Source organism: Eptatretus burgeri, chromosome 8 (assembly GCF_056783735.1).
Source record: "Eptatretus burgeri isolate ZD-2024b chromosome 8, Ebu_testis_v1, whole genome shotgun sequence".
Lineage (NCBI taxonomy): Eukaryota > Metazoa > Chordata > Myxini > Myxiniformes > Myxinidae > Eptatretus > Eptatretus burgeri.
In genome coordinates this window covers 11,820,285-11,833,917 of record NC_140968.1, presented here as the reverse complement: position 1 = coordinate 11,833,917, position 13,633 = coordinate 11,820,285, and the positions used below count along the sequence as shown (strand labels likewise).

The following is a 13,633-nucleotide window of genomic DNA, read 5'->3' as shown; positions in this document are numbered from 1 at the left end:
AAGCGTTAATTTAGCTCGCTCGTAATTTGGAGGGAATCGGGGGTCGCTCCTCTCACCCCTGGACCGATTCCCGTGAATTTAGCTGGAGACAGGAGAGCCCGTTTTCCCGTTCTCCGATACCAGTGCCGCGAGGAGGGCGATGAGTTTATATCCCACTCCTGACACCAGTGTTGCGGATTCGCGCCCGCCGGCGTGCGAACGGCCACGTAACTCGAATCGCGGCACGTCGCCCACCGGACGGACAATCCCGTCGTGACCCTCTCGGACTAACGCCGGGAACTAGTCAAGGGTGGACCTTTCGGCCTCACCACGATCATGCCAATCGGCCCCCCGCGTGGGATAGGGTTGCTCGCCAAATTCGACCTACCGAAGTACCCACACGGAGGGTAGACCGGGCGATCGCACCTCGCCGCAGGTCGACTTCAGACACGGGCCACTTTAAGCGACCCGTTCCGCACTATCGGGATAACCGAGCGGTGTTATCGTCGGCCTCGACGGTTCGATTAATTATCGGGCGTTTTTGCCCACGACCAACCCTTTACGTGAAGTAAGATGGAGATTCAATAGAGGAAAAGACGAAGCGAAGCGGGAAAACAGTTCAACATAAAGCACATTTATTTCACGATGAACGGAAAGCACACATATACAATTACACCAAAAGCAAATGTAAAAGAAGAAGAAACACAATATTACACAAAAAGCAAATATAAAAGAGAAACACAATGCAGATCTATTACCGACTACGCGAGCACACGGCAACACTTATGCAGTTTTACTTCACAGATGGCGCCGACAACACATATACCCAAAGCAAAAGAAAAGGACCACCCTCAAGGATGAGGCGGGCCTGGGGCCGAGACCGCGTCGGGCCTACCCGTCTGGTGATGAGCCGCAAAATGGCGCTGGCGCCCCGACTCCGCGGGCCTCGCTGGGACTGCCTGGTATGGGGTGGGGACGGGGCCCCCTTCTCGCACTATCTCAGCGCGGGGGGAAACAGGAGGGGGTTGTTGATGCTCGGGGGAAAGGAGGATATCTCCCTGTCTCGGGTCCCGCGACGAGCGTCTCCACCACGACCTCGGTCGCGCCGCCGGCCTCTCCCTCCGCAGCTCCCGGAATCCGACGCGAGCACCCCCTCGATCGCCTTCGCCGCCGCCACCTCTCCACAGCTCCGTCCTCTTCACTCTGACTACTACCACTTCTTCCCAGCTCCACCGACAACTCCCAACTGACTCGACTGACGAACGCGGCCCCCTTATATCCCCTGTGGCCTCGCTCCTTCACCTTTGACCCTTTACCTCCGACCCTTCACCTCTAACTGGCTCCCCATTGGACCGAGGAAAAGTGGGCGTGAATGCTTTTTGATCCATTAATTTGCATATAGCAACCGCAATCCAACGCCCTGGAGGCGGGGCCAAATCGCCCCACGCTCACCGATAGGACGGAACAGAAGTGGGCGTGAGTCGTTTTTGATCCGTTTTCCTCGGAAAGTCTGTGATGTTTCTGAACACGCTGCTCGGTGCGTGCCCTGCACGAGTCCAGTATCGGTGCCCACAAGTGGCGCAAGAATGGTGGTGATACGATGGTGGCGAGTTGTGACGGTAAAGGTCGTGGCTGTTGGCGTGAAGCGGCGTTGTGGTTGGTGGTTGTTGTGTGATGGCTGTTGAGACGTGGTTGGTGGTGGTAGTAATGGCGGCTGGTCCAAAATAAAGATAGTAAAAGAAAAACGGCTATCTAAAAGGGTCGCAGCCCGCATGAATGACATTTATTCCCTATAAACAACGGGTTTGGGCCTAACTACACATATACTTACAGAGATATCTCACCTAAGGGACCTGAATGGTGGTTTGTGAATTTCGTCAACCACAACAATATAATTACTAGATGCAGAAATGGGTTGAAAAGAGTGAGCCACATGGTTGAAAAGTAAGTTGTTATCATTTGGTGTGTTGTTTTTCCATGGCTGGCTTCCGTGAGGACCCCTTGCTTGTATTAGCCTCAGGAATAGCGTAACAGAATAAGAATGAGTTCAGAGATTTAATCGGACCGAACCATGAGATTCACACAACGCACTGTCCCGTTTGACCCATTAGACAAGAAGGAAGGGACTATCTGACGTATATTACTGAAATAACTGTCTTGGGACCACTGCATGTTGGATGCCATCATGTTGGACGGATGCGGATCCTGGATCCGCAACAATATCACATATCACTGAAAATAATTTGGTTTCAGGTGGTTCTGACTTCAAGAAAATGGAGAATCTGTTTAAAACTGATTGGCGAATTAAAAAAAAAACAGTTCTTTTATTGCTGGACAGTGTTAAATTAATGTTTCATGAAACGTTGACATGCTTGTGATGACTTCTGATTGAGTAAACATAGTAAGACTTTGGTCATAAAGCACATCAAATAGAAAAGAATAGTCAATCCATTTTGCAAGATAAAATTTCACCGAGCGTTAATGGGACAAAGCAGTGCGCGAGGGAATATGGGATGGTGTGCCATCGACAACGTAATTCTAGTTTAATATTTTGTTTGCCTTCAACTGTGTTTTCATGAATTACAAGACAGACTGAGCTGAAACTTTCACAGGTTTTTTTTTGATACACAGGTTATTTAATACACAAGTATAATTGAAAACAGCTCACCAAAGTGACAGCTCACCAAAGTGATAGCTCACCAAAGGTGTCCCCTCCCTTTAAAATGAGTATTGTTCCACAAGATCTCACTATGACAGCCATTTTGAAGTTCAAGGTAATTACAAGTCTTCACTGCAAGTAAATCTACATTTGTTTTTTGAACCTCGATCAGTACAAATGTTGGTATTTACACCAAATTTAACTTTGATTTTATACAGGATCAGTGGACTTCTTCATGGCAGCCATTTTGAAATCCAAGATGGTCACCATCACCAACTTACACAAAATTAAAATTGTGGGTTTTTTAAACTCTTTGGTGTAACAAGTGTGGGTGTTCCCACCAAAATGGACTTCATACGACATCCACAGTCTGAGCTATCGTGTCCCCTTGGATGAAGGTATAAATATTGATGAAAAGTCATTTGTGTTCTTTACCAGTGAATGCAGCGCTTTCTCCTGAACCTCGTCTTGTTGAACCAACGAGATGGATTAAACATAATCACACCGACAAACAAAAGGGAGGCAATCACGACGAACACGACATCACGACCCAGGGACATCCCTCCATCCTCAACAGCATCGTTCTGGAAAACCTGTGGAAATAGACAAGGCCAGGGGTAGGAAACATGTTTATTTCATTTATAATTAAACTAAACAATGTTTTTACAATTACTTTACAAAATCAAAAAGTTCGTGACAAAATAGCATGTTCTTGATAATTTTAGAGAACAAACACAATGGTTTATGGAATGTTCGAGAGTTTACCTTTTGTACCACGCTTGTTAAGGACAGGTTTGTAAGAGGGTTTGGGAAGTAATTTGTAATTTGTTCAGAATGCTGGCGATAGCTCGCCGACCATTTTCAAAAAACACCGTGGAATCTTTACCATCCAATATAAATGAGTGTTGGTGGATGAATCCTTCATGTTTAATGTTCCTCCAATGGTTGTAACACACATTACACGTGAAACACCAGGGTGGCAGTTTATGGAGGGATCGAGATTTGAACCCAGGCTCAGAGGTGAATGTGTCAACTGTGAAACTCCACCAAACCTGAGATGGATCTTCCTGGGGATCAATTTCCACTGCACACGGAGTGCAATGTGTGGTACCAGATACACTCAAGGTATACCGTGAAGATTCCTCCATCGACACGAACATGAAGGAGATTTTACCTTGAAGGGACAAATTCCAAGTTTACTTGGTGCGGAAAGTTCACCTGCAGTTTCCAACCAAAGATAAACTCTCTTTATGTTCCTCATCACATCGTCACGGTAAAGATGGATCACAACAATTTAAAGGACAAACAAGGAAGATTAAATATGGGATTTCAACTGTGTCCCAACACTCACTGACCTACTCCTTGTTCAAGGCTACTCCTGGAATCTTTGATTTCCATAAAAAAGTGTCGTAAGACAAGACAGCCGACTTAAGAGGAATGAAAAATTGTGAAGCAGTGGGACCTGATGAGATACCATTGTAGGATGGACCTACCTTGGTGAATATGGGGTTCAGGTGTTCAATAAACCATTGAACTGGGTTATGATGAGAGAGGACATTCCAAGGACATGGAGGGGAAACATTCTGGGATCATTATTTAATATTCCACTCTCCAGATGTAGATGTTTTAGATGAACCTTGAAATTGGGAATATGGAATGTTTCTTTATGGTTTCTGGTCATTTAAGGTTTCCTGAATGAGAAACTGTATGATGACCCTCTGTCATCATTTAACATTGATTTTATACACACATTTTAAAAACACCGGGTTTGAGTACTAAACGTCTCCTATTCAGGGGGTGTGTTGGGTGTGTTGGGTGTTTTGGGTGTGTTGGGTGTTTTGGGTGTATGATCCAATCCTACAGCAGGCATGATGGTTCGGTGTCATCAAGCTCTATCTCAGAGGTCCAACTCGTTGAAGCTCCACACCTCCTCACCCACACCCCCAACCTCTCCCCCAACCTCTCCCCCCACACTCCCACCATCGAAAATCCGAAGTCCAGGCTGGGCCTGATATCCCAAACTATAATAAAAACAACTCCCCCCGTGCTGTGTACCTTCCCCGAGTTCAGTACGTTATTTCTCACAATCCCTACTTACCTGCTGTGGTCGGGACGCTCCACTTCCGAGGACGGTGATCACGAACACCGCGATGAGAAACCACGACATGTCTGGTGTTCACTAATCCACGGACTGACGATTTAACGATACAGCTCTGTTATGTGTTGAGATCTCCCTGTTGTTGGAATTCTCATTGTAACCACGAACAACCATTGTGACGTCACAGTGTGGTCACGCCCCTTTCTCTCGTTTCTGTTCATATTTTCACCTCGATATAATTATTTACGTATTTTTTGTTCTGATTAAGCTCTTCCAGTGAAAACCACGTGACCCAAGGTTGATTAACATCTCGTGTTTTGTGTTTCAATCATTTTTACACCAAAGAGAAGAGGATTTAAAAACGTTCAGTTTGATAAGTTGGGATATTGATAATACTGACATTGTACAACGGACGTGTGTTTACTCCATTGATGGTTTTAATGTTAAACCTTGTTATCAAGGAGTTCACTCAGTGAGTAATGGTGCACGTCCTGATTCATCTTCGTCTCTTTATTATTCCTGTGAACATTTATTTTTTGTGTGTGTGTGTGTGTGTGTGTGTGTGTGTGTGTGTGTGTGTGTGTGAACGTGCGTACGTAATAAATAGATAGCCTTGAATGGATTCCCATCCCATAATCCCGTTTTCTCAACACATCCTCCACCGAAAGTGGACGAAGGTGAAGTTTTCACCCCTATCCATCTGTTGTTGGTTCCTTGGGAAATCGAGGATTCGTGAGTTTCGTGGAGTTCGGTGGTGGAGTACTCAGGGCCGCCGAGAGCCACAATGGGCCCGGGGGGGGGGGGGATACCAAGTGAAGACCCTCTTCGTCCAGCCCCTGCGCCACAAAGAAACTAAATTTCCCTGATTTCCCAATTGTGTTGTCTACCTTCCCCGAGTACACTACATCATCATTTCTGACAATCCCTACTTACCTGCTGCGGTGGACGGGACGCTCCACTTCCGAGGACGGTGAACACGAACACCGCGATGACAAACCACGACATGTCTGGTGTACGGCTGTCCACGAACTGACGATTTAACGACACACCTCTGTCTTAAGATTTTCCTGTTGTTGGAATTGTTATTGTAACCATGAACAACCACTGTGATGTCACAATAGACTGTGGCCACGCCCCCTTTTCATCATTTCTATTGAAATCTCATGTAATATTTAGATATTTTTTTATATACAATTGTTCAAATTAATCTCTTCCAGTGAAAACCACGTGACCCAACGTTGATGAATAACACGGATCTTTTGTCTTTCAAATATTTTACATCATTGAGAACAGGATTTTAAAACGTTCATTTTGATAAGTTGGGACACTGATTATTGACGCTGCACAACAGCTGTGTGTTTATTTCATTTACTCGTGCACCCACTCCCTTGTGAAGTGGCAGTGAGGATCCTATGACGAGTCCTGGTGTAGAATATAGATCACAGTAGATCTCGGTTCCAGTCCGTGATTCTGTGGTGGAGACGATCAGCATGGAATGCCTAAAGGATGTCGGGATTCCTCCAAATTTCTCTCATTTCCCTGTTAAACAGCAGCACCGACTGTTGAAAAAGGTAATCAATCCGTGTTTGTGTTTTATGTAAATATTTATTTATATTTCTGCTCTGTGTTTTCCACGAAACGCCACGATAAGCTATTTATACACGTCAACACGGCATTTGTCCAAGGAAGAACCCCTTCGGGAGGAAGTATTATTCGTATTAATATTTCTTTGTAATAACATTAATATTATCTTTTTGTTATTCAGATTGTTATGAGAAACGGCATTGGAAAAACGTCACAATTAGCTATTTTCCCACGGATATACACCTTAAAACGGACCTCGCCCCCAAGGTGGAGGGGATCAAATAAAATCGCCACAAGCTCCATCGTTTGACCCTCAGTCCTCCAGTCAAGTTTGATTGAGATTGGATAAATATATAACAACCGAATGTATCGCGGTCAAAAAACACACAGAGACAGAAAGAGAGAGACATCAAATTGTGTAATTCAGTGTGATGATGTAATTAATGATAAACCTTGTGATAAAGGAGTTTGGACAGTGAATAATGGTTCACCTTGCTCTTCGTTTATATCTCTCTGGTATTGGTGTGGACATTCAATCTTTGTGTGAATATCCGTGGAAAAATGGACGTATAAACAAATAAGTAGGCCTCACCTTCAATAGATTCCCATCCACCATCCCGTTTTCTCAATACATTCTCCACCGAAGGTGAACGAAGGTGATGTTTTCACTCTTATCCATCTGTTTGTTTGTTACTTGTCAAATTGAAGATTCGTAAGTATCAGGGAGTTCGGTGGTCGAGCAATGTCCTCCATCAGTAACGATGGAATGGGGGAAAAATGGCGGCCCCACCAAAGGCGCACCAAATGATCCGTTTGAAACTCGTCTGGAGCGATGTAATATGTCATGAATGGCCGAAACGTTTATTCTCGAACATTTTCATTCATAAATAACTGGAACTACACTCAGTGGAGCGCACACCTCCGCCAGGTAAAGCAGGTTACATTTTGTTTCTCACCGATGGGCTGGATCTGGATCCGGATGTGAAGCAAAGTGTAATCACCTTGTTCTTGTCACCGACACAACTCGTCCTCAACTTTTTCACATTGTGAGTTCACAGAAAGTGAAGGTATTGTGAGACTCATGATGTACGAGTGCAGCTGTGAAGAAAGACCTGGTGATGACAAGGCAGATCACTGACGAGGTCTATTCCTGCAAGCTGATTGATAGTACATACATTGCGTCTCTGTCCAGTTGCAAAGATCCATGTGGACACACCATACAATATGAGAGAGGTGGAAGTCATGTGCATGGATGAACCCATTTGTGATCTTGTGATTGGTATAAAACCAGGACCACGAGAGGTCAAGGATCCAGATGCAAACTGGATTCCACAGCTGGCACAAGCAGGAGTGACCAGGGCACAGACCACGTGCAACAAGGATGACACCAAACCATTGATAGTGTCACAATCTGACATCCCTGACGTTACTGTGCAAGAGGTTGAGCAAGCTCAGAAAGAAGATGTCTCCCTTCAAAGGTTGTGGAAGGAGGTGCAGGATAACAGAGATCATCAGGCATGGGGCAAGAGCAAGTACAGGCTCAAAGTCCAGAAAGGTTTTTTACACTGTATCCACGCAACTGACAGGACCGAGGAAAGTGAAGCAAATCATCGTTCCCTCCAAATATCAGGAGGCCGTGATGAAAGTTTTCGCATCATGGGTGATGAAGATTGTGGTCAAGTTTCATCCAAATTGTGTGTTTATGTAGTTTTGGAGAAGAAAGGAAATACCTTATTTGGTTGGGCGGTCAAACCGGGACAAACATTGACCACCCTTACACCCTCATTTTTAGCTCACTTGGAACATAGTTCCGGAGAGCTTATGGGATGGCATGTAGTCCGTCAGTCTGTCCAACCACAAACACTTTGCAGCTTCTTCTCTAAAACAACACACACAATTTCAATGAACATTCACCACAACCTTCATCACGGAGGAAGTACCAAAGTTTGTTCACAGCATGAACAAAAACAAAAAAAAAAATCAAATCGGCGTCTGACAGAGTTTATGAGGGGGGGGGGGGTTGGCTCACAACATATGCATTTCCTTCCTTCCCCAGAACTTTAATTTCCTTTCACAGACAATTTCGATGAAACTGAAACACAACCTTTATCACCCATGATGTCACAAAGTTTGTTCAGGACATTAAAAAAAAACACATGGGTATTTACTTTCTTCTCCATGATGTATTTTGTGGGTGGTGGCCTGGTGTTGGCTTAGTGGTTAGGGTGGTTGCTTGGGACCCTCGGGGTCATGAGTTTGAGCCCCGCTTTCCACTGAATTAACGCCAGGGGGGTTGACTCAGCCTGTCATCCTTCCGAGGTCGGTGAAATGAGCATCAGTATTCTGGTAAATATCCCTGCGTGTTGAAGGCGACAAAAGTGTTGGCGTCAGGAAGGGCATCCAGCCGTAAAAAAAAAAAAAAACTGCCACAAGAAAGGGGACCATGATTGGAGCCCGCAAAAAGCTGACCCCTGCTCAGGGAAAAAGGCTTTAAAACGGTGTGATGATCCTGTATTTTGTGGGTCATCCATATCAGTTAGTGATTCCCTGGTTATCTTATCCAGCCGCGAGCAGGTGAGCGCCCAGGGGGTATTTGCCCGATGTTTAATAAATATCATCGTGTTTAACGCCTAACTCCTCCTTTACCATTGTGATGTGGCGAGAGAGATTTAACAAGACATAATATGTATATGTTTGATATGGAGTTCCACATTTCATATTATATTACGAGCAAGTACCATCCATCACTTCGCTGACAGGAATACAAAGCGGGGTGGCGGGTGATGAGAGACAGAGAGAGGGAGACAGTTGGGAGAGAGCAAATAAGACCAATGCTTACCTTTCCGTGATATTTAACCCCCCGGGGATCTTTGACAGGTCGAGGGTTAAACATGACCTTCACCGCCGTGCCTCAACACAGAGTGCCATTTCCTGTGTGTTTTGTATTTTACGGCGATGGCCCCGCTTCACACAGGGGCAACAAAGGTTTCATTGGCTTGAACTGGAGATGCGGATATGGGAGGGTAGAATGCAGTCATTGTTGCTGTGTTTGCTTCTTGATGTCATGGAGTTCCTGCCGCTCTGGTATTTTGTTAATCTTTGTGCACTTCTATCTTCCTGTCCTTCTGCCTTTCAAGAAAATTGCACAACATTATCAGTGGGTGAGGCAACACCAGAGGGACTGCAGGGCCAACACAGACTGTTGATGTGAGATGTGAACGTTATTTTTTATATGTATCTACGTGGAAGTGACGAGTGGATAATGAAAGAAGATCACACAGAAATGTTAACATTAATAACAGACTCTAGAGGTTATCTTATGTGCAGAAATGAAACAAAGCCATGGACACTGGCATCTCCAGGTGTTTATAAGCGATTTGAAGGTATGAATAATGAAGATGAGGCATTTGATGATAAGATTGAGGAAAGTGAAAAAATATTTGTCACCACTTTATCTTTAAGAAATTGTTGTGGCCTATTCCAAGTCAAGGCACTGTTGAGCAGGCCAAAAAAATGCAAAAATAAATAAATAAATTAATACCCCCCAAAAAAACACGAACAGCGAGGGACAGCAAAGTGATGAAGGATGAGCCTTTTTTTAAAGGTTAATTAAATAATGCCGTTCATTATCTTCAATAGGGGTGTTTGAATGAAGCCAAACAACCGGTTTTCATTCATGTACTCCCTTGGAGTTCCCTCAACATCCTTGTAAAGTTTCAGGCTGTGAGGTTTCATGGTCTTGGAGTTATTGAGGACACACACACACACACACACACACACACACACACACACACACACACACAATTATCGATAGACAGACAAACAAGGAAATGACAAATTGAAAAACATGGACGTAAAAAGGGTGTAAGTGATTAAATTAGGTGTATGGAAGGTTTCAGTACCTGTCGTTCTGGAGACTCACGTTTCTTTAAAAAAAAACATCTTGGATCGACCCTCTGTAAGAGTCTAATGTTTCATCCTACCTTGCTGGAGCGCTTAGTCGATGGAGTGATGATGGATCCACTGCCAAACATGACACCTTCTCCAGCGGCCATGACTACAACTTCTTCGTTTACACACACATCAACAAAAGGAAGTCAAAACAACTGGAGAGCGACATCATCGTAACCTCCATCATTATCAATCCTTCCAACACAATCCTGGAAATACTGTATCCTCTCAATTGCTTTCTGCATCTCAATTCAATTTTGCCTTTGTTTTGCCTTCAATTTCACACCTTTATTTTCATCATCACAAACTCCCACTGGATTTGCACTGAAGTTTTTCAAACAATTTCAATGATCATCCAGGTGTGCAGAATGACTTTTATACAGATACATTAACAATCATGCGAGACTTCGACCAACGGGAAGATTTGCTTGGTGCTTGTAAGTTTTAGAATCCAGCAAAATATGTGTTTGTCCTCAACACTTCTGAGGCACAGACAAAATTGGACATGATGCAGGTGAAGAAGAGGCAGTTTAGACAAAGTTTTAAATTGTAATTTGTAATGTAAAGGAAGAATCTTGTCAACTTACGTTCCAACCGGAAGGATGGTTTCAGGTGAGGGTTGGAGGAGGGAACGAGCACCTCTTATGAGGGACCTTTGGAAAAACAATAGAAATATGAAAGCTTAGACACATTGATATCTCAATCAGTTTGATAACTTGTTCAAAAAAGAAAACAAAAGGAAAGGCCTGGATGGAACAGGCAACAGATGACAAGGTGAATCAGGTGATCTCATCCAATCGAAGGGAGTTAAAGTTGTTGTTTATTCTGCATGGGGATGATCACCCCAAGAAGTTACCTTCCCACAAAAATAATTACAATTATCTCCACAATTAAGGACACTTCTTCATGAAAGGAAGTATTTACATCAATGTCTGTAAAAGACGAAGTCTCAAAACAAATTTTTCTTGATGTTTTGATCTTGTGGTTGGCTGTGTTTGCACCCATTGTGTGTTCAACCCACCTGCCCCAAAGTATTGAAGAGTGCTTACCTGTTGAAGATCCTGCATACAATATGGCTTCTGCTGTTGCTGCCTACATCAGGGTGAGGCTTCCGTTCACGAGCCAGCCAATGAACAATGTAAGATGGTGATAGATTGATTTTCACCATCAACAAGATCCCACCATGGTTTTCCTCATCTTTCCTTCCTTCACTATGAAAGTTCAGGTTCCTGTCCTCATGAAATGCAAGATGTCCATCAGGATTGAACTCCCTGTCCATGACTGTCCGATCAAAAGATGTTTCAGTGATTGCTCCAACATGATCTCAGGTACATTCACGTGTTTGAAAGAGACCCTGCGTCAAAGTGAATTTGTTTCAACGGAATATTCTCCTTACATGTTTTTTTTTTGTTTTTTTTGTGTTTTTTTTTTCCCTTTAAGCTTTTTTTTGTGTTTTTTCCCCCTTTAATGTGTTTTTCCCCCTTAAATGTGTGTCACGGAGGAGTCTGTTAGAGGAGGGGGGAGATGAGGAGGGAAGGTCGTTATCTCTGGAGATGACGCTTGCCCTTGGGATTCTTCAGGAGGACTACTTTATCTCCTTTGATGGTATATCTCCCGTTTGGGTCACTTTCCCTCTTTTTTTCAAGATCACTCAGCAGCATCTCTTGTTTTTCTCTTTGGAGCTGAGTGTAATCCGGAGTGATAAAAATGTTTTTTGTCCAGAGAGAGGGATCAGTTAAATTGCGAACCTTCTTGTTATTGGTAAGAACAAGATTCCGATCCGACTCACAACTGAACACAACTTTCATTGGTCTGAATCTGTTCTCAATGTACCGTCCAACGCGGAAAGTGCGTACGGGCTCTATGTTCAGGTTCATGGCTTTAATTAATTTTGTCACAACCTCCTTGTCATGTTCCCCTTTTCCCTCCTTCACTCCACGGAACATGAGGTTATTTTTACGCCTTTCTATCTCCGCTGGTTCATCATTGACAAGCTTGGACTGAGACGAATGGTGAGGCTTACGTTCGGCCGGCAGCTGATCAACATCATGCTGTTTCACTTGTTGTTTCCTGCCTTCACAGAGAGGCTTCGGTTGGTGTTGAAGAACAACACTGTACTGTTGTCGCTGCTGCCGCCCCTCATCACTTTGAGGCTTTGGTTCAGGTGGGAGCAAATCAACATCCTGCTGTTTCAGTTGTTGCTTCTGTCGCCCATCATCAGTTATGAGAAGCACTACTTCATCAACTCCTTCCTCAGTAAGTTTTCCTGCTTTTTGCAATTTGGTTTCTCTCTCCTTGACCTGTTGCTCCCTCAACTCCACATGACGTTTCTTCTCTCTTATCTGTTCTTCTCTTTCCATGAGAATCAACTCTCTTGTTTTCCAGGCAACTTCACATTGCTCTCTGTGTTCTTGTTCCTTTTTCTCTCTCAGACAAGACTCTCCCTCCGATTTATTCAGATTACATTGTCGATTATGAAGCTTCTCTCCCTTTTGGTGGATATGGAGCTGCTGTTTCTTTAGCTCTTCATCTTTCCCGTTCATGAAGGCATCAAACATCCCCTGTCGCTCCAGCTCCTGTTCCTGATATATCGGCAATTCTTTCTCTCTTTGCTGAACATCTTGCTTCCACTTTTTAACTTCTAACATTCTCTTTTCTACTTCAACCATTTTCTTCTTACGTTCTGTGTTTTTACGCTTTTCCCAGATCCAAACTTCAAATTTCTCATCCTCAAAATCCTTTTCCCAATTTGATCGTCTGGATTCTTCCTGCTCCCTTATCTTTAACTCTTCTTGTTTCTTCCTCTCCTGTTCATTTATTTTCTTCTGCTCTGCTTCCTTCTTCTCTTTCTGCTGTTCCTCCTCTCGTTTCCTCCGTTCATCTTCCTCCTTTAACCACAATTCTTTGTTCAATTTCCTTTGCGCTTCCATTTCCATGAACTCACGTTCTCTGTCCTGAACAAACTTCTCTCTTTGGATGAGATCTCCTTTTTTTTGGAGCAACATCTTTTCTTTTTCCTGAAGTTGTTCTTTCTGTGCTTGTAAAACTTTGTTTTGCTCCTCTTGATAATGTTCTTCCTCTTGTTCTTCATTTCCGAAGTTCTGTTTCACTGTGAACTCCATTTTTTCCTTCACATCATGAACCTCAGTTCCCTCCACTTTCTGCATTTCAAGGAGTTTGTTTTCCTGAACATCATTTACCAATGGTGGCTCATCTTTCAGTTGTCTCCTTTTGATTTTACATCCACATTTCACACTGCAAGAGAAACAAACATTCTCAGTTCAAGGTAAAATGAAGTATTCCATCACCTGTAAAGTGTTGAATACATGGTTTTGTAAAACATAAACAAACATGTTCCACGA

General features: G+C 43.7%; 1 protein-coding gene across 1 annotated transcript in view; it reads right to left on the bottom strand.

Annotated features, from left to right (window-relative positions):
- LOC147021112 (uncharacterized) overlaps positions 1-13,552 on the bottom strand; it is a gene marked incomplete at its 5' end in the record, with an annotated part of 28,383 nt that extends 14,831 nt beyond the window's left edge. Inside the window, 4 exons of the mRNA XM_085890417.1 lie at positions 3,074-3,231; positions 5,670-5,765; positions 6,109-6,206; positions 11,836-13,552. Coding sequence (XP_085746543.1) covers positions 3,074-3,231; positions 5,670-5,765; positions 6,109-6,206; positions 11,836-13,552 — 2,069 coding nt within the window. The remainder of the gene's footprint in view (positions 1-3,073; positions 3,232-5,669; positions 5,766-6,108; positions 6,207-11,835) is intronic.
- Positions 13,553-13,633: the final 81 nt, after the last annotated feature.